At 37.8% G+C, this 27,104-nt stretch overlaps 1 protein-coding gene across 6 annotated transcripts in view; it reads right to left on the reverse strand.

The window, feature by feature from the left end:
* The window catches only part of PSD3 (pleckstrin and Sec7 domain containing 3), a 602,311-nt gene that overhangs the window by 15,099 nt on the left and 560,108 nt on the right, over window positions 1–27,104 (reverse strand). For all 6 annotated transcript variants that reach the window (XM_032413272.1, XM_032413271.1, XM_032413273.1 and 3 more), the window contains one exon: window positions 23,290–23,433. In XM_032413272.1, the coding sequence (XP_032269163.1) occupies window positions 23,290–23,433 (144 nt within the window). The remainder of the gene's footprint in view (window positions 1–23,289; window positions 23,434–27,104) is intronic.

Consider the following 27,104-nt stretch of genomic DNA (forward strand, 5'->3'; position numbering starts at 1 on the left):
TATCCTAGTGACTTATTTTACAATTTGTTTGTACCTCTTAATCCCCTTCACCTATTTCACCCATCCCTATACCCCCTACCCATCAGGCAACCACCAGTTTTTTTTCTGTATTTATGATTCTTTTTCTGTTCTGGTTTGTTTGTTCTTTTGTTTTGCTTCTTAAATTCCACATAAAAGTGATGGTGTCTTTGACTTATTTTACTTAACATAATACCCTCTAGGTATTATGTTGTCACAAATGGCAAGATCTCAATCTTTTTTATGGCTGAATGATACTCCATTGTCTGTGTAAATTTACATCTTCTTTATCCACTCATCTATCAGTGGACACTTAGGTTGCTTCCACACCTTGGCTATTGTAAATAACGCTCCAATAAACATAGAGGTGCATATATCTTTCAAATTAGTGCTTTTGCTTTCCCTGGAAACTCCATACTGTTTTCCATAGTGGCTGCACCAGTTTTCATTCCCATCAGCAAGCAGTACAGGAGGGTTCCCTTTTCTCTACATCCTCACCAATACCTGTTATTTTTTGTCTTTTTGATACTAGCTATTTTGACTGATGTGAAGGTAATATCCCATTGTGGTTTCTATTTGCATTTCCCTGATGATTAGTGATGCTGAACATTTTTTCATGTGTCTGTTGACCATGTGTATGTCTTCTTTGGAAAAATGCCTATTCAGGTCTTCTGCCCATTGTTTAACTGAATTGTTTGTTTTTTTTTTTTTTGAAGTTAAGTTGTATGTGTTCTTAACATATTTTGGACATTAATCCCTTATTGGATATATCATTTGCAAATATCTTTTCCCATTCTTTTCATTTTGTTGATGATTTCCTTTGCTGTGCAAAAGCTTTTTATTTTGGTGCAGTTATTTTTGTTTCCCTTGCCTGAGTAAACATATTCAAAAAACTGTTGCTAAGACCAATGTCTAGATTTAATGCCCGTGTTTTCTTTTGGAAGCTTTATGATTTCAGCTATTACATTTAAGTTTTTATTTTGTATATAATGTAAGAAAGTGGTCCAGCTTCATTCTTTTGTATGTAGTTGTCCAGTTTTCCCAAAACCATGTATTGAAAAGACTGTCTTTTCCCCATTGTATATTCTTGCCTCCTTTGTTGAAGATTAATTGATCATGTAAGTGTGGATTTATTTATGGGCTCTCTAGTCTGTTCATTGATCTACACGTCTATTTTGTGTCAATACCACACTGTTTTGATTACTACAGCTTTGTCGTATATCTTGAAATCTGGGACTGTGATACCTCCAAGCTTTGTTCTTTCTCAAGATTGCTTTGGTCATTTGGGATCTTTTCTGGTACCATATAAATTTTACTATTATTTGTTCTAGTCCTGTGAAAAATGCTATTGGTATTCCAATGGGGAATTCATCATATCTATAGACTGCACTGGGCAATACACATTTTAACAATTCTTTAACAATTAATTCTTCCAATCCGTGAGCATTCCAAATCTTATTTGTGTCATTCAATTTCCTCTCCTTGGTTAAATTTATTCTTAGGTATTTTATTTTAGTCTTTTTGATGTAATTGCAACTGGGAGTTTTTTTTTTTTTTTAAATTCTCTTTCTGCTAGTTTGTTATTAGTGTACAGAAACACAACAGATTTTTTGTATATTAATTTTTTATCCTGCAACTTTACTGAATTCATTTATTGGATCCAGCAGTGTTTTGGCAGAGTCTTTAGGGTTTTCTATATACAGTATCATGTCATCTGCAAATAGTGACAGTTTCACTTCTTTTTTACCAACTTAGAAGCCTTTTATTTCCTTTCTTTGTCTGACTGCTGTAGCGAGAACTACTAATATTGTGTAGAATAAAAGTGGCAAGACTGAGAATCCTGGTCTTATTCCTGATCTTAGAGGAAAAGCTTTCAGTTTCTCACCACTGAGTACCATGTCAGGTGTGTGTTTGTCATATACGGTCTTTATTAAGTTGAGGTATGTTTCCTACATATCCACTTTGTTGGAAGTTTTTATCATGAATGGATGTTAAAATAAGTTAGAGCATGTCATCTCTGCTCAAAATTCTTCAATGGTTTCTCATCCTTAGAAATCCTTCCCAACCTCAAATCTTTAAAATGGCCTATAAATTGCAATGCCTACTCTTATTGCTGTTCACTGCTTTATTTTTCTCCTTAGTACTTCTATCAGACTTAAATTTTACTTATAAAAAATTCTGTTACTCTTTCTCCTGCCAATACTAGAATGTAATCACATGAGGTTAAGAACTTTGCTTTTGCACCGAGAAAACACTGAATAAATGTTGAATGGAAAGAGAGAACAAATACTAAAAAATAAAATTTCTCAATAAAACTTCACATATTTTGAACTCTCAATACGGAAAATCCTAGAAAAATTAAAATAACATGTATATAAACACAGAAGTAGATGCCTGATGAATTCCTAAGTCAGTAACCCATGGGGACACACTTAAATCTTCAGTGTTCTACCATTCACATGCTTTCCAGAATAACATGAAGGGTTGACCCTGTGGAGCAGTATTGAGGTGCATGAGACTTGTTCATATTCTTCCCATGTCCACATCTACTTGACCACGGTCATCATGATGACATGCAGTGCAATGACAGGCAGGCTGCTGTGCTTAAAACAGGGGTTCCCTTGGGGTGCCTGGGTGGCTCAGTCAGTTAAGTGTCTGACTCTTGATTTCAGCTCAAGTCATGATCTCAGGGTTGTGGGACTGAGTCTTGCGTGGGGCTCACACTGAGCGTGAAGCCTGCTTGAGATTCTCTCTCTCTCTCCCTGCCAGCTTGCACACACACGCGCTCTCTCTAAAAATAAATAAAACTTAAAAACTAAAAAATTAAAAAAAAATAAAAAACAGGGGTTCTCTCTCTCTGCAGAGAGAGAAGAGTAGTTTATATCATATTTTTGAGGTTCCTAAAACATAAGACATATTTCTGAGCATCTCATATAGCAGTAAGTGAAGACCCAATTTTTACTACCCACTTTGAGCTTAAAAATAAATTGAGAAATGGGATCATTGTACACAGACTACAGTGGTTCTTTATTTGGATAGTTACTAGATCTCATTTTGACATGAAGAGCAGCTTCTACATTTACCTTCTAACAAAAGCATCCATTATAAAGATAAGAATTTTTCATTGGTTATTTATATCTTAATTCCCCTGCCTGATCATTCCTACATGTAACTTACATGTAATGTATTAGGATCACATTTACCCTTGGGTAAATACTTCAATACTAACTGAAGAAACTAGACTCCCTGGGTCTGAGAGTAGTAGCCTTGTCACTATTAATACAGGAGGGAATCTGCTATTGATAGTAAACAAATAATAACAATATTAAAATATTATACCTTTGCTCTGACAATAATATTCATAACCAGACGGTAATAAAGGGAAGAAGAAACAACAAAAACCTGAATGGTTTAGCTAACATAATTTCATGCCACAAAGTAATCACTATGCAAGAATTAACACACTCCAGGTAGGGCAAGTTAAGAGTGAGATGGGATATAAAAAATGAGTGAAAGGCATTGTGGCAATGAAAAGACTAGTCTTAGGGTCAGGTGGCCTGATGTTGACATTGCCACTATTAAGTATGGCATTTGTTTACTTTCCTAAATTGTTATTCACTCTTTGTTATGTAGCACATTCAGGTCTGTTTCTTTCATTAAGAAGGGCAAAGAAAATTTGAGAATAAGAAGATGTACCTCAGGGACAATTTGCTGCCTTTGGCCAAGTTACTAAAAATTTTGTCTTAGTCTCTGCTGATTCATTCTCAGATCAATTCTAGAAAATGTGGTAGTTGTACGCTCAGCTTCCTTCCTTAGGAATTCTCCAACAGTCTGAATAGATTTCTAACAGTCTAACAGTCTAATCTTATGCCACTATCAAAACAATTTGAGATGGGATTTTACGAAATCCAAGTCCAATAGTTACTCCCTACAGAAAAGCTTCTAAACATTGTTTTGGTGGCTTTGTCCATTCAGCAAGCTTTCTCCTTTAATTTCCTTCTTAAGATTTGCTATTTTCACGAAGACTTCTGTGACCATCAAGAGCCAAAGACAATTCAAATGCTAAATGGCTTCTTTTCTGCTAAAATAAAATTCTTTCTTCAGTCTGTAACCTCTTGATTATATTTTTGTTTTGTTATATTCATTTATTAAAAAGTTGGTCTTTAATCACCTATAACAATAAGAATTGCTTCTTAATATGTAGAAAAAAAAATCCCTTTTCACTAGCAGCAATGCCTACTAGGGAGGAACGGAAAACACCATGTCTAAGGCAAGCAAGCTGTTGCTGAGGTTGAATGTTAACTACCTACTAAAAGAAACAAAAACAAAACCAGAAAAAAGAAAAAAAAAAAAAACAAAAAACAACCCAACCACTGATAGTACTTGAAAAGAAGTTTAATCACATCCACATATAAATTTACATGCATTTGACTGAACAGTTTCTTTTCTCTTGAGCCCTGCATACCATTTATTTCATTTAACAGTACACTATCTCCTTCTGATTTCTGATACATGAATACAATAGTAACAACCTGAATGAAAATAACACTGTGCAGGCAATTTTAATTTGGTACTGCCATTTGCGTTCAGACCTTACTGCTCTAGCAATCAAATCCTGAATATATTTCCTCCTGACATTTCCCTTTCTCATGCAGAAAGGGTAAAAGGTCATTTCAAAATGAAATGAGAAGAAAACCAATAATGTCATGTACATAGCAAAACGCTTTTGCTCTTAGATTTCTACACTGGGAAACAAACAAACTAAAAAATAAAAAGAAGCAAACAATACAGGAAGGAACTCTTGAAGTAACTGCTTATGTCAACAAAGACTGTTCATTTCCATTTTGCATTGTACGGAATAGTGGCAGACCGATTTGCAGACTTTCTCCTTGACGAGCTGGCTCATCCACCACTACACCTGCTAACTTAGGAAAGCAATTACATTCAAAGCAGCTTTCTGGAAGTTCTTATCTGAAAGCTATGCTAGGACTTACATTTTTAAAAAGAAATTTTTAAAAGAATTTTTTCCCCTTATGCTACTCCCATATTAGGCCTCCACATGCAGTGGTTAACCCACTGCCTAAACATAGCAAATATACATGTTTTAATTTGTATATTTGTATTTGTGGCTTTCTGGGAAAATCTGAGGAAATGTGAATTCCATTTTTTCATTTCAGTCTACCTCTCGGCTCTATTACTCTCTAAATGAACTTTGTGGCTTCTACTTTAAAAACTTTAAAACAAAAAGCTTGCTTTTGTATAATAATATAAGCAGAAGGGATCAAAAAGCTCTACTATATACAAAAAGAACTGGATTTGTTGAGAGCTTTACTGTCTCCATTCTTTTGCCTTTGGCCCTCCCAGCCCAAAGATTCCTATGGCATTCGGTCTTTGCTAGGTGGCAACTCATCCCGACTTCACTGCCCGTGAAGAGCTCTTCCATGGGCTTTTTAGGGAGAAAGGAGAGCTGAATGGCCATCAGTGGACCTGCTACTGCTCTCCTCAGGGCCTGCCTGGCTGCCAGCACTGGGGAGGCAGATCCCCTGCAGTGCTTTTTACCTTTGCAGGACACCTCCATCTTTGTGGAAAAGGAAAAGACTTGGGTTGTTAAGGAGAATATTCCTGATTCCTGCTAAACACCACTACCTCTCTCATTCTTTGTTTTTCTAGCTCTCAAAACCCTTTCTATAAACCCAGTCTGTATTCGTATACAGATTTCTATCTTAAAAAATTAAACTCAAAATTCTTAATTTAAAAGTCCACAAAGCTCACTTAGAAAATAGTACACATTTTGTTTTCTCAGTGGAAAATTCAAGAAATGAATTGTTTGGTTCCAACCCACCAATGGGGCAATTCTACAGAGAACTGTCACTCACAAGGCTTCTGGCTCTGGGAGCTCCAGTTACGCCTATTCCCAATGGCCCCACACAGTTTGGCCTTGTGTAAGGGTTTTGACAGCAGTGAAGTATAAAGTTAACTATAAAAGAAAATTCATTCTGGATTAATAGGATTAAAAATTTCGCTGTTAGAAAAAACGGAGAAGATATTGTCCTTTGAAACAGAGAGCTACGAAGTCAGGTTTCTACAAGCTAAGGAATTTGAGCTAGAGAAATACTATTTATCTATTTCTATTATCTGGACAAATGACTAAATTTAACTCTTTTTTTTTTCCTTTTTAAATATTTTATTTATTTATTTGACAGAGAGACAGTGAGAGAGGGAACACAAGCAGGGGGAGTGGGAGAGGGAGAAGCAGGCTCTCTGCTGAGCAGGGAGCCCGATGCAGGGCTCGATCCCAGGACCCTGAGATCATGACCTGAGCTGAAGGCAGATGCTTAACGACTGAGCCACCCAGGCGCCCTAAATTTAACTCTTGTGGAATAAAAGTTTGTCTCTCACTAAATTTTTCCTTATGGAACTCATCTAAAACAAAATTTTAGTTTGTTATAACATTTTTATAAAAGTCATGCTCTTAATCTTTTGGTTTATATCTTGTTAATGCTTCTGATTATATTGTAATTCCCTGAAGTCATACAAGATATCCCTCAGCAGCACATTCCCAGAGTCTTCACTACAGCTTGTCACAGACTCACAGCTCCAAAATGGCCAATGCCAGTCGTAAGGAGACGGGGTCAGGAAATTTTTTAAAAAGTTGGATCTGAGGCGGCTTTGAAAGACCTTGGCTTTAAACTACCTTCCCTACTAATCTTGCATGACATTTCATCCCTGAGATTTATTAATTGTTTTGAGCTAAAAGCATTTTTACACCTTCTGTATTCTCAGTTCAAATGTCCCTTTAAGGGTAATACCATAAGCTACCATCTTATTATTATTATTTATTTATTTATTTATTTATTTATTTAAAAGATTTTATTTATTTATTTGACAGAGAGAGACACAGCGAGAGAGGGAACACAAGCAGGGGGAGTGGGAGAGAGAGAGAAGCAGGCTTCCCGCGGAGCAGGGAGCCCGATGAGGGGCTCGATCCCAGGACCCTGGGATCATGACCTGAGCCGAACGCAGACGCTTAACGACCGAGTCACCCAGGTGCCCCAGCTACCATCTTATTATTTTTGTGTCCAATTTTGAGCCTGTCTCTAAAGCATCTTCCAAATAGTGGAGTCAGAACACTGAGCAACCGGACCTTGGCTAAATCCCTTGATTCCTGCAGGTTTCAAGTTCCACATAGGGCACTGAAGGGAAATGGAAAACAAGCCATGGTTTACTTAATTCACAATTTTGCCAAAGGCTGGATCTGGTCAGGGAAGAAACCTGTTGTGAAAGCACCTTGTACATTCCTTGGTGTGTGTGAGTGACACCTCAAAGAGGAACACAAGTAGACAAATTATTGAGTGCGCCTAAAAGAAGTCTATGACATGAGTAGAACCAATTTCTAGTCTTCCAAAGAATGCTGTACTGAAAGTTCTTATAGCAAACATCACTTGGTTTGCATATGGTTTTTTTCCTAATATTTCCAGAAATAAAATTTTAAAAAACATTTTACATTTTCATTATAAGTCTACTGAGTAATTTTAAACTAGATATACCTAAAGAATCTCAACAGACTGTTCCAGCACCCCACCCCAAAAACCTCTTCATCCAAGATCAGGTACTTAAATTTTTTTTTTTTTTTTTTTTTTAAAGATTTTATTTATTTATTTGAGAGAGAGAGAATGAGAGAGAGAAAGCACATGAGAGGGGGGAGGGTCAGAGGGAGAAGCAGACTCCCCGCTGAGCAGGGAGCCCGATGTGGGACTCGATCCAGGGACTCCAGGATCATGACCTGAGCCGAAGGCAGTTGCTTAACCAACTGAGCCACCCAGGCGCCCCATGGTACTTAAATTTTTAAAACTCATATCAGAAGCATAAGATTCTTCTAGAATACAATAGGAAAAAATCTAATGTAGTTAGAGATAAAGTACTCTGGGTAAAAATAAAAAAGCAAAACCAAAATACACACCCTCTTTTCACTGTTCTGATTCCAGAGGTTAGCCCAGGAATGTATTTAGCACCAGTGGTCAGCAAACTAACAGAAGAGATGGGGAGGGTCATTTACCAAAAAGTCTACAGGAACCAGAAAGGAGGTGATTCACATTGTTTGCATGAGAACTTTGTGAGGGAAATGTATTCGGTTTTCTCCTATCTCAAAAGTTACTGATATGAAAAAGGACACTACAAGGCTACAGGCGACATCATTCACACCAGGTGGGCCTCCTCTTTATTGTATTCCCAACCAGAAGTAATAATCGAAATATTAAACTACTGGTACGGCAATAGGCAGTGCTAAATCAGAATGGAAACCACTTGTAAACCATCCTAAAGCTTTATAGGTACACAATAGCTGCCTATCAGCTCACGTTCCACCTCTTAAATTAACCATAAAGTTTACCCAGGCCTGTTATCAGACCTCCTAAACCTTACCTGAGTTTTAAGCAGATTGCACGGTTTTATAGATGCGTAAGCCTATACAGTACCCATTAGCCTAAGGTAGCTACAGAACATGTGAAATGTGGCCAGTCTGCATTGACATATGTCGTAAATGGAAAATAAGCACTAGGGACGCCTGGATGACTCAGTAGGTTAAGTGTCTGCCTCAGTTCAGGTCATGATCCCAGGGTCCTGGGATTGAGTCCCGCATCGGGCTCTTTGCTCAGCAGGGAGCCTGCTTTTCCCTCAGCCTGCCACTCTCCCTGTTTGTGCTCTCTTTCTCTCTCTCTCTGACAAATAAAAATCTTTTAAAAAAAAGAAACACTAAATTCTGAAGACTTAGTAAGAAAAAAAGAATGTAAAATATCTTAATATTTTATATTGATTACATGTTAAAATGATAATATTTTGGATATATTATGTTAAATTTGGAAGTCTTATTACAATGAATTCCATGTGTTTCCTTTAATTTTTAAATGTAGCTATTAGATATTAGATATTGGATAGTACTGGTCTAGATCTCCTGAAATCCCCAAATCAAAATATTCTTTTTTTTTAAAGATTTTTATTTTTTTTTAAGTAATTTCTACATCCAAGATGGGGCTTGAACTCACAACCCCAAGATCAAGAGTCACGTGTTCTACCGACTGAGCCAGCCAAGCACCAAATCAAAATATTCTTCTTCTATGTTTAACACTCTTAGGGGTCTTCATGAGAGTGAGTTAATCTAACAAACTAATTGGTGTTAATATGTCACTCTCCTAAAAAATACACAGTTGGAAGGGACCTTTAGTCCTTTAGGGCCTTTATGCTAGTTCACCCAATCCCATCTCATTTTTAATGGCTGGGAAACTGAGGCCCAGAGAGAATAAATGTGCAACAAACATGTTAAGGATAAGGTTAAAATGGCTGCCTAAATCCCAGCCCAGTCCTTTTCCCAATTTTACTATTTTATACTGCATTTGCACTTATCCTGCAGATAATACCTTAATCCAAAGCAGTGAACCTCATGAGAGCAGATATTTCAGGCATAACGTGGTATATAGGGACAGAAAGTCATTTCAACTCATATGGCTGTTTATTCTGCCCTCCCAGGTATGGCCCTAGTTCTTTTTAATCTATTTAAAATGGAGGTAGGTGGGGGGAATGGGTAACTGGGTGATGGGAATTAAAGAGGGCATGTGATATGATGAGCACTGGGTGTTATATTCAACTAATGCATCACTGAACATTATATCAAAAACTAATGATGTACTATACTTTGGCTAATTGAATTTAAATTAAAAAAAATGTGATTCAAAGGATCCTGCTGCTTAGCTCCTCCCTTCAAAAGCACATATCATCATTTACAGAGTAAAATTCTGAGCTTCTTAGCCCTCTTTCATCATGTCATAAAAATGCAATTCCAAATGGTATGGCAAGAATGATGTCTCTATTGTTAATTTCCTAGAAAACTGCTGATCTTAGGTCTCTAGCTTTTGACTCACAACAGTATCCCACTAAAAAAAAAAAATTCTTAAATTTCCTCAAGAATTCTATTAACCTGTAATACAGCTTCTCAGACCCAGACATAACACTTCTGTGAGGTTTTCTGTGAAGGAGATATTAGATTCCAGGCTAGACTCTGTTACTAAGACTGAGACTTGCTACTATCTTCTTTAAGTAAGTGAATGGAATTTCTCCCTTGCTTTCACTAGGGAGAAAAAGGGTAACAACTGCTATCATTTTACTTTTATGATTAAGGCCACTTATAAATTAATAGCTTGGTTTCAGAGGTGGATTTGCCTCGTGACAGTTGGCATTGTATTGAGATATGCCCTTGCACTGCTCCTGTGAGAGGAAAAGTGGTCCATAATGTGAAAATTACTTATTTAATGTTGACAAATAAAAAATGAGCAATCTGAGGAAACAGGGCTAAGATCACAGAGAATTTAAGAAAATACCTCAAACCACCCATCTACCCACCATGCAGCAAACAACCCCCCCAAAAAACTGAGGGTTTACAACTAGATATTTATATTATATGCACTTCTAAATATAAGTTGTTTGAGTTTCTCTAATGAGGCTGTGTGGAATGTGCGCTTATTCTCATATGTCAATTTCAGAAAGAATCATGCCATTTTACACGTCAAGAAAAATTAGAAATTCAGAAAAAAATGCATCATATCTCAAGAATGTCCTAGATTTTCTAGATTTAAAATACTCTGTCCCAAGACTCTTATATGACTTGTTATAGTGGACATTTGTTGTTTCTAAAATTGAATTTTCTAGCCATGTGGTTGGTGTGGGTCCTAATGGTCTTAAGCCATAGCATATGCTACTCTAGGCTGCAATTCAGGAATGAGAACTCACTGAAATCTAGCCCATGAAGCCAAGGGGACATTATTCTGCATCTGGCTTGAGCTATTAGAGACGTGGACTTTTTTCCTGCTAGATTAGGACCTGAAAACACATACCAGGAAGCATCCACTTTCTAAACATGAAGGGACAGTTGATTCAAAAGCACACATTCAAAGATCTAACTAACACACAAAGCATATACAACTGGCTGCAGCCTTTATAATAGGGATGGCAAACTCAAATGCCTTCAGGCCAACACATAAATGTAGAAACCTACCACACATGATATAATAGGTGAGGGTATATAAATTACAATGAAAACAAATATAGCACTGTGCTGGCCAAACAAAAATGTTATCATTAGGTCTGATGACCACATAAAATTCAATGGCATTGTGTTGGACACCAGGTTTCCATCTGACCTAGAATGAACCTCAGAAGCCTCCCTCTATTAACCTGACCCTAAGTAATCCCTCTTTATTAAATCTCTTATAGCTCAGTCATGTTTTTAATCATTTTGGGCCATTACAAGGATTAATTATTGATGCCACTGGAAACATCCTAACTGATTTTCTTTAATTCCAATTAAATTAACATATAGTGTATTACTAGTTTCAAGGTAGAGTTTAGTGATTCATCAATTGCATATAACACCCACTGATCATTATATCAAGTGCCCTCCTTAATGTCCATCCCCCAGGTATGGGGTAACCATCCCCCTACCCCCCTCCCCTCCAGCAACCCTCAGTTTGATTCCTAGAGTTATGAGTCTCTTATGGTTTGTCTCCCTCCTGATTTTGTCTTATTTTATTTTTCCCTCCCTTCCCCTATGATCCTGTTTTGTTTTTTAATTTCCACATATGAATGAAATCATATGATAATTGTCTTTCTCTGATTGACTTATTTTGCTTAGCATAACCCTCTAGTTGCATCCACATCACTGCAAATGGTAAGATTTCTTTTTTTTTTTTTTTTGATGGCTGAGTAATATTTCATTGTATATATATATCATATCTTCCTTATCCATTCATCTGTTGAGGAACATCTGAGTTCTCTCCTTATTTTGGCTACTGTAGACATTGCCACTATAAACATTGGAGTGCAGGTGCCCCTTTGAATCATTATGTTTGTATCTTTTGGGTAAATACCTAGTAGTGTAATTGATGGGTCATAGGGTAGCTCTATTTTTAACTTTTTGAGGAATCTCCATATTGTTTTCCAGAGTGGCTATACCAACTTGCATTCCCACCAGCAGTGTAAGAGGGTTCCCCTTTTTCCACATCCCTGCCAACATCTGGTGTTTCCTGACTTGTTAGTTTTAGCTATTCTGACTGGTCTGATGGCCAGTGAGGTAGTATCTCATTGAGATTTAGATTTGTATTTCCCTGATGCCAAATGATGTCAAGCATTTTTTCACGTGTCTGATGCCATGTGTATGTCTTCTTTGGAGAAATGTCTGTTTATATCTTCTGTCCATTTCTTGATTGGATTATTTGTTTATTGGGTGTTGAGTTTGATAAGTACTTTATAGAATTTGGATACTAGCCCTTTATCTGATAAGACATTTGGACATATTATCTCCCATTCAGTAGGTTGTCTTTTGGTTTTGTCAACTGTTTCCTTCACTGTGCAAAAAAGCTTTTTATCTTGATGAAGTCCCAACAGTTCATTTTTGCTTTTGTTTCCCTTGCCTTTGAAGATGTGTCTAGCAAGAAGTTGCTGTGGCTGAGGTTGAAGAAGTTGCTGCCTATGTTTTCCTCTAGGATTTTGATGGATTCCTGTCTCACATTTAGGTCTTTCATCCATTTTGAGTTTATTTTTGTGTATGGTATAAGAAAATATCCAGTTTCATTTTTCTGCATGTGGCTGTCCAATTTTCCCAACACTGTTTGAAGAGACGGTCTTTTCCATTGGATATTATTTCCTGCTTTGTCAAAGATTAGTTGACCAGAGAGTTGAGGGTCCATTTCTGGGTTCTCTTTTCTGTCCCATTGATCTATGTGTCAGTTTTTCTGCCAGTACCATACTGTCTTGATGATTATACCTTTGTAATATAGCTTGATGTCTGGAACTGTGACACCACTAGTTTTGGTTTTCTTTTTCAACATTCCTCTGGCTATTTGGTGTCTTTTCTGGTTCCATACAAATTTTAGGATTATTTGTTCCAGCTCTGTGAAAAATGTTGATGGTATTTTTGATAAGGATTGCACTGAATGTGTACATAGCTCTGGGTAGCATAGACACTTTAACAATATTTGCTCCTCTAATCCATGAGCATGGAATGTTTTTCCAATTCTTTGTGTCTTCCTCAATTTTTTCATAAGTGTTCTATAGTTTTCAGAGTACAGATCCTTTACCTTTTTAGTTGGTGTCTTGCTAGGTATCTTACGTTTTTTGCTGCAATTGTAAATGGGATCGATTCCTTTATTTCTCTTTCTTTTGTCTCATTGTTAGTGTATAGAAATGCAACTGACATCTGTGCATTGATTTTATACCCTTCGACTTTGTTGAATTCCTGTATGAGTTCTAGCAATTTTGGGATTGAGTCTTTTGGCTTTTCCACATAGAGTATCTTGTCATCTGCGAAGAGTGACAGTTCGACTTCTTCGCCAATTTGAATGCCTTTTATTTCTTTTTGTTGTCTGGTTGCTGAGGCTAGGACTTCTAGTACTATGTTGAACAACAGTGGTGAGAGTGGGCATCCCTGTCTTGTTTCTGACCTGAGGGGAAAAGCTCTTAGTTTTTCCCCATTGAGGATGATATTCGCTGTGGGCTTTTAGTATATGGGTTTTATGATATTCAGGTATGTTCCCTCTATCCCTACACTGCAGAGGGTTTTAATCAAGAAAGGATGCTGTATTTTGTCAAATGCTTTTTCTGCATCTATTAGGAGGATCATATAGTTCTTGTACTTTTTTTTTTTTAAGATTTTATTTATCTATTTGACAGAGAGAGACAGCGAGAGAGGGAACACAAGCAGAGGGAGTGGGAGAGGGAGAAGCAGGTTTCCGCCGAGCAGGGAGTCCAATACGGGGCTCGATCCCAGGACCCTGGGACCATGACCTGAGCCGAAGGCAGACACTTAACGACTGAGCCACCCAGGCGCCCCTTGTACTTTCTTTTTTTTTTTTTTTGAAGATTTTATTTATTTATTTGAGAGAGAGAGAATGAGAGACAGAGAGCATGAGAGGGAGGAGAGTCAGAGGGAGAAGCAGACTCCCCGCCGAGCAGGGAGCCCGATGCGGGACTCGATCCCGGGACTCCAGGATCATGACCTGAGCCGAAGGCAGTCGCTTAACCAACTGAGCCACCCAGGCGCCCCTGTACTTTCTTTTATAAATGTGGTGTATCACATTGGTTGATTCACCGATGTTGAACCACCACTGCAGGCCAGGAATAAATCCCATTTGGTCGTGGTGAATAATCCTTTTAATGTACTGTTGGATCCTACTGGCTAGTATCTTGGTGAGAATTTGGGCATCCATGTTCATCAGGGATATTGGTTTGTAATCCTCCTTTTTGGTGGGGTCTTTGGTTTTGGGATCAAGGTAATGCTGGCCTCACAGAAAGAGTTTGGAAGTTTTCCTTCCATTTCTGTTTTCTTAATCAGCTTTGGAAGAATAGGTATTATTTCTTCTTTAAATGTTTAGTAGAATTCCCCTGGGAAACCATCCAGTCCTGGACTCTTGTTTGTTGGGAGAGTTTTGATTACTGCTTCAATTTCCTTGCTGGTTACTGGTTTGTTCAGATTGTCTATTTCTTCCTGTTTCAGTTCTGGTAGTTTATATGTTTCTAGAAATGCATCCATTTCTTCCAGATTGCTCAATTGTTGGCATATAGTTGCTCATAATATGTTCTTATAATTGTTTGTATTTCTTTGGTGGTGTTGTGATCTTTCCTCTTACCTTCATGATTTTATTTATTTGGGTCCTTTCTCTTTCTTTTTGATAAGTCTGGCTAGGGGTTTATCGATTTGATTAACTGTTTCAGAGAATCAGCTCCTAGTTTCGTTGATCTTACTGTTCTTTTGTTTTCTATTTCATTGATTTCTCCTCTAATCGTTATTATTTCTCTTCTGCTGCGTTTAGGCTTTATTTGCTGTTCTTTCTCCAGCTCCTTAAGTGTAAGGTTAGTTTGTGTATTGAGACTTCTCGTTTCTTGAGAAAGGCCTCTATTGCTATATACTTCCCTCCTAGGATGACCTTTGTCACATCCCAAAGGTTTTGAAGTGTCGTGTTTCCATGAATTTTAAAAATTCTTCTTTAATTTCATTCTTTAGTAAGATGCTTTTTAACCTCCATGTATTTGTGTTCCTTCCAAATTTTCTCTTGTGATTGAGTTCAAGTTTTGAAGCACTGTGGTCTGAAAATATGCAGGGAATATTCCCAATCTTTTGGTACCGGTTGAAACCTCATTTGTGACCCTGTATGTGATCTACACTGGAGAATGTTCTGTGTGCACTCAAGAAGAATGTATATTCTGCTGCTTTAGGAGAAAATGCTCTGAATATATCTTTGAAGTTCATTTGGTTCTGTGTGTCATTCAAAGCTCTTGTTGAGCTTCTGCTTAGATGATCTGTCCACTGCTGTGAGTGGGGTGTTGAAGTTCCCTAATATTATTGTATTATTATCGACATGTTTCTTTAATTTTGTTTTTAACTGGTTTATATAATTGGCTGCTCCCAAGTTAGCGGCATAAATATTTACAGTTGTTAGATCTTCTTGTTGGATAGACCCTTTTATGATAGAATGTCCTTTTTCATCTCTTTTTACAGTCTTTGGTTTAAAATCTAATTTGTCTGATATAGGGATTGCTATCCCAGCTTTCTTTTAATGTCCATTAGCATGATAAATGGTTCTCCACCCCCTTACTTTCAATATGGAGGTGTCTTTGGGTCTAAAATGAGTCTCTTGTAGACAGCATATCGATGGGTCCTCTTATTTCATCAAATCTGATACCCTGTGTCTTTCGTTTGGAGTATTTAGTCCATTTACATTCAGAGTAATTACTGAAAGATTAATTTAGTGCCATTGTTACGGGTAAAATCACTGTTTTTGTAGATTGTCTCTGTTCCTTTCTGGTCTTTGTTACTTTTGGGCTCTGTCTTAATTGAAAGGATCCCCTTTAATATTTCTTACAGAGCTAGTTTTATGATCACCAATTTTTTTAGTTTCTGTTTGTCCTGAAAGCTCTTTATCTCTAAAGTATTCTGGTCTGCGTATTTTTTTCATTTAGCACGTTGAATATATCATGCCAGTCCTTTCTGGCCTGTCAGGTCTCTGCAGACAGGTCTGCTGCCAGCCTTATATTTCCACTCTTGTAGGTTAAGGCCCTCTTGTCCCAAGCTGCTCTCAGGACTTTCTCTTTATCTCTGAAATTTGTAAGCTTCAGTATAATATGTCGAGGTTTGACCTATTTTTATTGACTTTGAGTGGTGTCTCTGTGCTTCCTGGACTTGAATGTCTGTTTCCTTCCCCAGATCAGGAAAGTTCTCAGGTATAATTTATTCAAATAAACATTCTGCTCCTCTCTTTCTTTCCTCTTCCTTTGGGCCCCAGTTATTCTAATATTGTTTTGCTTTATGGCATCACTGATCTCTCGAATCCTCCCCTCGTGATCTAGTAGTTGTTTATGTCTGTTTCTCAGCTTCCTTATTCTCCATCATTTTGTCTTCTATATTACTGACTCTCTCTTCTCCTTGTTTATCCTAGCAGTTAGAGCCTCCATTTTGTATTGCATCTCAGTAAGAGAATTTTTTATTTCGACCTGATTAGATTTTAGTTCTTTTATTTCTCCAGTAAGGAATTATCTATTGTCTTCTATGCTTTTTTCAAGCCCAGCTGGTACCTTTATAATCCTTGTTTTGAATTCTTGTTCCAACATCTTACATCCCTATCAATTAAATCCCTGGCAGTGAGTACTGTCTCTTGTTCTCTCTTCTGGGGTGAGTTTTCCATCTTGTCATTATGTCCAGAAAAGAACAGATAAAAGAGAAAGAAAATACAAAAATAGCAACAGTGACACCAGAAAAATATACACTAAACAAATCAGAAGGGAACAGAAACAAACAAACATACAAACAAAGAGAGTAAAATGAAAGAAGTTGAACAGAACGATAAACTAGATCCTGGGTGTATTTTGGTCTGTTGCTAGAAGAAACTAGATCTTAAAATAGGAAAGAAAGAAAAACACAGATATACAAAAATAAAATTGAATACAATGAAAGGAAGCCAAAAACGAAAAATGTACATATAAAATGTAAATGTAAGAATGAAAATTTAAAAAGACTTAAAAAAGGAATTGATATAATAAGAAAATAGCTGAAAAGGAAAAAAATGTATAAAACTGAAAGACTGAAGAATAATAAGAAAAAACTACAAATGTTAAATACTGCTTTTCCAAGAGCTGAAGTTTTACAGTTCTCTATGATCAGTAAACTTGCTATTAGCAAGATGTTCCTGCTGGTCTTCTAGGGATCGGCCTATTGGGCTGATTCTCAGGGTGTCTTTCCCCAGGCAGAATTGCACCACCCTTGCCAGGGGGCCGGGCTCAGTGTGAGAGACTCTGGATTGCTCTATGTGGCTGATTTGCTGCCTGAAGGCTTTCTGTACTGATGTCGGGGATGAAAATGACAGCATCCTGATCTCTAGCCCTAGAGCTGAAAGTCTGCAGCCCCTACTTGTCAGTAGCCCTCACAGAAAAGCAGTCAATCACTCTTGTGTCCCTGGTTTCTGTCCTAACTCTGTGTTCAGCCAGCCTATGACCAAGTGTTTTTATCTCAGGCACAGGACTCCATTTCAAGTCCCCAAACTTTATGGACTCCTGCTGCCTGCTCTCACGCCACTCCTCCCAGGGGATGGAGGGGCTCTTCCCATGATGCTGCCTCTTGCTGGGCCCCAGTCTGGAGAGCGGTCACCAGACCATACAGTTGTTTGTGGTTTATGGCAATAGCGAGCAGAAAGCCAGCACCTGGACTTGCTGGATTCCCTGCTCCGATGCTTTGGTAGTCTGCCACACTCAGGCACCCTCGCCCCAATTCTTTTTGTGACCCTGGGGATCCTGAGACCACGCTGTCCCATCTGGGATTCCTCCCTGCTTTGCCCCCTAGCACATTTCAGGCAAAACTTTTAGTTCTCATTTTGCTCTCCGCTGCTTATAACACTTTCCGGTACTCAGTTAACGAGGCTCCCTCCCCCTGTGGTTTATCTTCTGATATCTCTATCATCTTGGGTTCACGTGTCTGTACCTCCTACCTTGCAAAGAGTGGTTGCTTTTCTATTCAATAGAACAGAATTTCCTTCTTTGCAATAAAGAATTGCAGCAATTCTTTTCTCAGATCTCCAGTTGATTTCACAGGTGTTCAGAAAGATTTGATAACTGACTAGCAATTCCAGGGACCAGGCGAAAATAGGTCCCCTACTCCTCTGCCATCTTAACTCCTCCTCTGAAAACACTCTAATTGTTACATGAAAAACATCTTGGTGTAAATAGTATCTTCATTTTCTACTTGCCATTGTCTTTAAAGTTGAAGAAACAAATCCAAATTTATGGGGCTAGCATGCTATCAAAGGAATCTCTTTAACAAGGCTGTTTCTTAAACGTCCCAGGAGTTTCCTGCCACAGCTCAGCCTACTGTGCTTTCACTGGCTGGAGTTTTGTAAGTTTTTATATTTGATACAAATCATCCATCTTGCTTATATCTTGAAAAATTTCCAAATGCACCAGAAGCATGGAGATCAACTTAGACATTTTTAAGTGAAATGGGAACTGAATAAAGTAGAAATAATTTATAAAGAAGTGAGGCTATTTCTGATACTTATTTTTTAAAATTGGAAAATGATGCTGAGTTTCTTAACAGAAACTTGTGATGTCTAACAGCTCTTTCAAAAGTACGTTTAGGTTCCAAGTGAACCTTTCCAAAGAATTAACAGCCATAGTTTGGGGGTACCAATCCTATAAAAAACAAACCATCTGCCCTTCCCTGCTAACAGTCAATAGAGAAACAGGCATGGATTTAGTCAATTACAACCAATTCTGATTGAAGTTTGTTGCTTTAAGTAAACAAGAATCTATTTCTTACAGGCTAAGGCTAGTAAGATAAATGGAACTTCCACTCTCCTTGCTCACTGTAGACTTTTTATAGACTTTAAAACAAAAAACAAAAACAATGAAACAAACCCTGAACCTACTTTACTTAGTACAATTTCTAGTGACTTACTGTCAGTCAGAGTTTGGAGAATATTTCTTTCTTTTCTTTTTTTTTTTTTTTTTTGGCATTTATTGGTAGCAGTCTAAGACAAAGGCTTCTAGAAAAATTAGGAGGCAGTAACAGGCAGTTTTTTCCTGAAGTTTTCATTTAAATTCTAGTTAGTTAACATACAGTATAATATTAGTTTCATGAGTAGAATTTAGTGATTCATCACTTAGATATAATGCCTGGTGCTTATCACAAGTGCCTTCCTTAATACCCATCACCCATTTAGCTCATTCCCCTGCCCACTCCCCTCCAGCAAATCTTAGTTTGTTCTCTATAGTTAAGAGTCTGTTTTATGGTTTGCTTCTCTTTTTTTCCCCATGTTCATCTGTTTTGTTTCTTTAATTCCACATATGAGTGAAATCATATGGTATTTGTCTTTCTCTGACTGACTAATTTCACTTAGCATAATACACTCCAGCTTCATCCACATTGTTGCAAATGGCAAGACTTCATTCTTTTTGATGGCTGAGTAATATTCCACTATTATATATATATACATATAATATATACTCTATATATATACACATATACACCATATATATATATACCACCCCCCCCCCCCATATACCATATCTTCTTTATCCATTCATTAGTCAACGGACATGTGGGCTCTTTCCAGAATTTGGCTGTTGTTGATTAGAGAATATTTCTCAGGCACAGAAAGAGCTGTGAATTCAGCCCACCATGAAGAACTGTTGTATTGAAAGCAACTTGGGATATAAACAACTGAAATGCATAAATTTAGGAACAACTCCCAGTGTAATCACTAAAAGCTTAATATTCTAACAAAATAAAAGCATTTTTCTTTATGAAGATGTGAAAAATCGTAAGAATTTTCTGTGTTCTGAAACCACATTTTTCTTTATGAAGATGTGAAAAATCGTAAGAATTTTCTGTGTTCCTTTCTCCAGGAATAGGTGAAAGAGCTTCTTTCTGACTATGATTCTTCTTGGTGACAGGATGCCGATGGGATTGAAACTCCCCTTCCTGTCACTGCCCATTTGCAGTTCACACTGAACTACAGAAGCTGCTGTCTGTTGACACCTGCCTATCAGATGTGCTTTCAGGGGACCTACTAAGCTGTCTCAGGGAACTGCTTTCTTTGATGTTATCTTTTATATACAATAATACAATTCCATTCATTCATTCAACAAATATGTATTGAGCACTCATTTGCATGCCCCAGAAAGTGAGGACAGAGCAGTGAACAAAATATAAAAAATGATCAATCACTCTCACACTCCTTATTCAGGGAATGAGATTAGATTCAATTAGGGAATGAAGCAGTCTGCTCAGGGAATGCTGTTCATAAAGCAGAGTACTTAATGCTACACAAAAGATCTCCATCAGTGTGTGTGTGCGCGCAGACACACACACACACACACACACACACACACACACACACACACACGAAAAATTCCGGTGGCTGAAAGAATAGCAAAGTGGACTCCACAAGTTATACTACTTCAAATTAATGAAAAATAATAGTTCACTTTTTAAAAAGAATTACTTTTACAAAAACCTGTTTAGATAGCATCTACGCTTCTACATTCCTGGTAGACACAGGTTAAGGCAGCTTAAGAGACAATCCAACATGCCTGACATATTAGCATATGAGTATGGATTTTAATGAGCCAGAGGTTGTGGAATACAGTCTTCAGGTTCCTTGAGGTGACAGTGTGATGAAAGCAAGACTTATCTCCACAAACCTTGGTCTAAGTTCCATGTCATTAAATGAAAATGCTGTTTCTTGTTAGGTTACATTTTTGGAAAAGGGGTACCACAGTAGGTTAAAAAATAAGGAGTGCTTTTTGCAGTGACAACCTTTCCATGGTCTTGCAGCCACCCCCACCTCCTGGGAACAGGCTCTTAGCCTTCAAAGTCAAGGGCTCAAAGTAAGTTGTTGAGTACTAGAAACAGGGGACTGAGGTGTTGGGAAATTTAATTAGCATGTGTGAAAATAAAAGGGCCTATAGCTGAAAGCCACTCTAGAAGTGTGAAGGATTGTAATTGCTTTTTGAGATACTCCCATTTCTCAAGAACGAACAAGCCTAGGGAAACAAAGATGAGCTGCTTAGGTTTTTTGTTTGTTTTTTAAAAAATATTTTTCAAGTCTTTTGCTGGTGAGGCTGATGTGGAGAAAAAAGGCAAAAGAAATGTAGAAAAAATTAAACTTCCTTATAACTTGCAGCCCATTGACAAAAGACTTGAGATATGCAGAGAATGAGTTCCTCCAAGGAACTCCCAACTGTCTTAATTTTAATGCTTTGCTAGAGGGAAAAACAACCTTAGCTTGACAATAGCTAGGCCTCCAGGATCCCTAAGGCTTCTTTAACATACAAAAATCTTTTTGGGAAACTTCCTTTGTCTCTGCCCCTCCCAACCAATCACATGTCATAATCCCAGTGCAGCTATTTCTGCCCATGGGTCCTGTCCCTGTGTTTTAATAAAACCACCTTTTTTTTTTTTTGGCACCAAAAACGCCTCAAGAATTCTTTCTTGACCGTTTGCTCCCGAACCCCACTTCAAATCACATCAAGGCTTCCACAGTTTTTGCTAATAAACTTTAACCTTTACTAAAATAATGGTTTTTCTTCATCTCCCCAGAGCAAGGGCTTGCTCGAACCATGAAGAAACCAGTCCCTGGACCTGCAGGGATCAAATGCCACATCTTATAATGGAAATTTTATAACTCAGGAAGATACTTTTTTTAAGCTTCCATGAGATCCTGTCCAATTCAATATGCAAACATGAAGCAAAGATTAGAAATGAACTTGAGGTCTCTGTACTCCAAGGCCTTACCATCTTGAGCAAGGGGAGGTGTTAATGGAATCTACTATAGATACAAAGACATACTGAAAAACTTTAATATAAAGCCAACTGTGGCAAAGACTGTAACAGATTAAACCCAGCTAATAGGTTTAGAGTAGGCTTTTCATAGGAGGTGATGAGCGAGCAGAAGGCAAGTGGAGGACAAAGCACAAGCGGACACCCAGCAACCACCCTCCCCCCAAGGTGGGATCTGTGTGACATTCCTCAGGCATTCCTGGCTGCCCTAAAACTAAGGGAAGGGAAAAAATCAAATGGTTAACTAATAGAGATCACAACCTTACAGGGCATGAGTCCCTATCAGTTTATAAACGTCTTAGTGATTTACAAGGAAAAAGCAGTCTTATGAATAGCCTAACTTTCAGAAACCCATAGACTCAATTTCACGGAGCCCTAACATCACCCTCCCCTCCACAGTGATGTGGGAAACAAAGGCAAAAGGGAACGGAAATAAAATTAAATTTCTTTATAACTTGCATCCCATTGACAAATACTTGAAATAGGCAGAGTATAACATTCCTCCAGAAAACTCCCAACTATCTTAATGTTAATACCTTACTAGAAGGAAAAACCACCTTAACATAACAATAGCCAGACCTCCAGCATCCTGAGAGTCTTCTTTAGCATATGAAAGTCCTTTTGGATACCTCACTTTCTCCTTACCTCCCCCAACTCCCAAGTATATAATCAGCCATTCCTCACGACCCCAGTCCTGCAGCTCCTTCTGCCCACTGGTCCTGTCCCCATGTTTTAATAAAATCACTTTTTTTGCACCAAAGACATCTCAAGAATTCTTTCTTGGCCATTGGCTCTGGACCCCAACAACATTCCAAAACTACATCAGGAGGGATTTGAGCTGCATCTTGGGAAAGATGAACAGGACTTTCAGAAATGAAGATGAGGGGAAGAGCACTTGGGGCAGAAGAAAGTAGATGAACAAAGGCATAAAGGCATAAAGGGTGCTCAGAGAGAGTGGGCAGAAATGTGACTAACATACATGGAGGCTGTTGTGGAAAGACCAGTGTGGTAGAAACACAGAAAGAACCCAAATCCTCTTAAATTAAGGATTAGGACTTTATTTGTAAGATAAATTGTGGTGGTAGTTGTAGGGGAAAATCAAGGCAACTGCTGAAGAGAGGAATGCCACTTGATGTGGGAAACAAAGGCAGAAGAAAAATTATTACGTTTCCTTACTACCTACAGCCCACTGACAAGTCCTTGCCACAGGCAGGGTGACCTTCCTCTAGGGATTCGAACATGAGAGGCCACCATGATCTAGACCATGCCTGGAGCCCCCAAGTTAGAGTCAGGGTCAAGGTACACTTCCTATAGTTACGGTAGCTGAAAAAAAATTGCCTCATGGAAAAATCATAAAATAATTTAGGTATAGGCATTTATTACATTCAGGTTCAACATACCTCAAACTCCAGATAGTGATCTTTCAGTCTGTATTCATCTATCTCCTTGGCTTTAACTTTCTTGTCTGGGGGATAAGAGCGGTGCTCAGCGAGCTCAGTGGTAATCTGCTTCAGCTTGCTTTCATGAGATTTCAGCTGTTCCTCCTGCAGGAAATTATTAAGCTATTTAGCATCCGGAAAATAAATCAATAAAAAAATCATAGAGTACTTTTTAAAATCCCTTATGATGAATGACTTTAATTCATCAAAACAGTCCAATGTGCCTCTGCTGCACATCTTACCAACTTTCTCAGGCTAGTATTCACATGCACCTTTGCAAAATGACAACCAGTCCCCTTGTTACAAAGCCAAATACTTTCAGAGCCCCTTATCAAGTGTAGCTCTCATGGAGTTGAGACTAGGCTTCCTAAGAAATACTTCAATAGGCAAGGCACCAGTTAAGTACCTATCCTTAAAGTCCCACAAAATTTGGCTTTCCCATTTCCTGTCCACTCAGCAATGCTGCTAATTTCCCCGTCTGTCACAATGAATGAAGAGCCTCTCTGCTTAGTTTTTTTTTTTCTTTTTTGAGACAAGCAATGCCACCAAGAAATAATTCTCTGTAACCTATCAGATGATATATATTTTTAAAAGATTTTATTTATTTATTTGTCAGAGAGAGAGAGAGAGAGAGAGAGAGAGCAAGAGAGCAAGCACAAGTAGGGCAAGTGGCAGGCAGAGGGAGAAGCAGGCTCCCCGTGGAGCGGGATGCTTAACCAACTGAGCCACCCAGGCATCCCTATCAGATAATATTCTAAAAAATGAAGCAACCTATGCTTTTCCCCTCCAAAGTAGTAGAGGTTCTGACTTCCTTCAAAATCTTATTGACCCAAACAAAGCAGTGATTCAGTTAAACGTACCTATAGAGCAATTCTTGCCTGAACAGCGTTACTCTAGGCACCATGCACCAACGCAACACGGTTGATCCTGTGTCAAAGAACTTCCATTCTAGGGGTACCATTTTTATTGCCTTACAATAATGAAACACACTATCAAACCCTATGGCAACATTTTAAAAATGAAACAAAGAGACTGAAATTTTCTTGTACTTCTCTAATTGTATGACTGCTTTTTCACTATTCTACTTTCATATATATATTATCCAAATTCTTGTTGAATATAAATTTTACATGTACAATAAGATATAAATGGATGAAAGTAAATGAAGAGGAACTGATTAAACTAGGTGATAAATATATTTTGTATAATAACAACATAATTTATTTATTTTTTTAAAATAGCAGACAAAAGGGATTTCCCTCCTTTATTACATTCTTATTTTAGGACATATCAATTTGTACTCCTCATAAAAGGCATGGCATTAAAAAACAAACAAACAAGAAGAGTGTTCCCCTTCTGCTTCCCAAATTCATGTCATTCTAGGTGATCACAAGCAGAGTTAAAGGTAAAAAATTAACATGTACAACACATCATCATCACAATTCCCAGCTGAATTTTTTCCATATGGCATTTTTGTAAATTTAAATTACTATCTAAATCCAAGATCAGCATACATAGTTGCCAGATGATGAAGAATTTAAACCCTAAAGCAACTGTGTAATAAATCTGTCAATTTAAGCTTGTAATTCAAATCTAATAGAATAATTTAGAGGTGAAAAATCTTAATAATTTTAATTTATGATGTGAGAGTATATTATCTATCTATCTATCATCTATCAATATGTATATAAATATGCCACATTATGAATCTGAGCTCAGGTCATGATCCCGGGGTCTTTGGATCAAGAGCACAAGTGGGGAGTTGGGGGGAGGATAAGGGCAGAGGGAGAGGGAGAAACAGGTTTCCCATTGAGCAGAGAGCCTGATGTGGGGCTTGATCCCAGTACCCTGGGATCATGATCTGAGCCAAAGGCAGACATTTAACCGACTGAGCCACCCAGGCACCTCCTTATTTATTTATTTTGGAGAGACAGAGCACGGGGGGAGGGGCAGAGGGAGAGAATCTCAAGCAGACTCCCCACTAAGCACGCTTGATCTCACAGCCCTGAAGTCATAACCTAAGCCGAAATCAAGAGTCTGCCCCTCAACCGACTGAGCCACCCAGGTATCCTATCTAATTCTTTTTCTATGCTACTCCTATACAAATATAAGGATCCATAAAAATAAAGAGTATGTTCTACAGGCTTTTATACTTTATAGGTTTCCTTTTGTGACTTGTTTTCTCACTTAACATGTTTTTAAAATTTACTCACATATATGTTCTAGTTTCTTCCTTTTAAGTATAGGACATACGAGAATTTCACTGAAGGATGTTTAGGTTGTTTTTGGGTTTCTTTAGGCTATTATAAATGATGCTACATTGAATATGCTGCCTAGTGAATATGGGCAAGAATTGCTCTACAGTGTAATCACTAAGATGTAGAATTTTGGGGTTTTAGAATAGGCACATCTTTAAGATGACATTAACCTGTTTTCTTAAAGTGTTTCTACCAGTTTACATTTCCATAATAGGCTTAAAAATTCACATTGTTCTATATCTTTGCCAAAATTTGATACTCACTGAAAACCAGTGTTATTCCAGATCTCACAATCTCTTCCACTTCTGCATTACTATAGCACTTAAATGTCTATACTACTTATGTGTGAATTTTATCTCCTTTACTGATTACAAGCTCTTTAAAGGCAGAAAAGGGACATTATTTTTTTCCTTTTTCTCAAATCCTCCGGTGTGCAGTACTGAGCAGAAAAGATAGTATATGGCATAGTTTTTGTATAGTACCTGAATAACACTAACATATTCCTTAAGTTCTCATTAGCTAAGAGCCAAGACCATCATCTTAGCTATTTTTATAATGCCCACATACCTAATATAGTACCTGATATATAGGTTCTTCAGCAAACAGTAGCTGAATAAATGATTTAAAAAGGGGGGGAGGGGAGGTAAAAAGGGGAGGGCTCAGACTGTTTCCTTTGTACTGTTTTAAAGTAGATAGATGATTTAGAAGGTAATGACATTTCTAAGAATCTTCTGGGAAACTTACAAGTCAAATTGCTAAATACTGTAGCCTTCTCAACCCAAGCTATAAGGAATTTAGAATAAAGAACATCTGCTTTAAGTCAGTTTGAACTATTATTGAAGGCACCATCAGAAAGATTTTATCATTTTATGTTTAAGAGATTTAAAGACATTATTTTTTATTTTTTAAAAAAGATTTTATTTATTTATTTGACAGAGAGAGAGAGAGAGACAGCGAGAGAGGGAGCACAAACAGGGGGAGTGGGAGAGGGAGAAGCAGGCTTCCCACTGAGCAGGGAGCCCGATGCGGGGCTCGATCCCAGGACCCTGGGATCATGACCTGAGCCGAAGGCAGACGCTTAACGACTGAGCCACCCAGGTGCCCCGAGATTTAAAGACTTCAAACAGTTTAGTGAGCTTCTGAATAACTTCAACATGATTTCATTGTTTACTGAGTACTCAATATATGTTAAATGCAGATGTCTAAGAAATGAATACAAAGTCTATTCTGGAAACGTGTAGTCAACCATTTAAGGCGATGCCAAGGAGTGTGGACTGCATCATGTTGGCGAAAGTGAATCAATTAAGTTTAAGTGATAGTACATGAGTCATATTTTAGCCACAACTGTGAAAGATGGATTAGAGAAAAGCAAGACTGGAGGAAGAGAGATCTCAAGTGGTTATACAAATAGTCTGTCAGAGTTTTTCAAAGTGGGTTGTGTGCAAGCCAAGCAAGATGATCCACTGGGAAGAATTTTAAAGATCAGCATTGGGATAATTCACATACCATACAATTTAC

The sequence above is a fragment of the Phoca vitulina genome, unplaced genomic scaffold, assembly GCF_004348235.1.
Source record: "Phoca vitulina isolate PV1807 unplaced genomic scaffold, GSC_HSeal_1.0 scaffold15, whole genome shotgun sequence".
NCBI classification, from domain to species: Eukaryota; Metazoa; Chordata; class Mammalia; order Carnivora; family Phocidae; genus Phoca; species Phoca vitulina.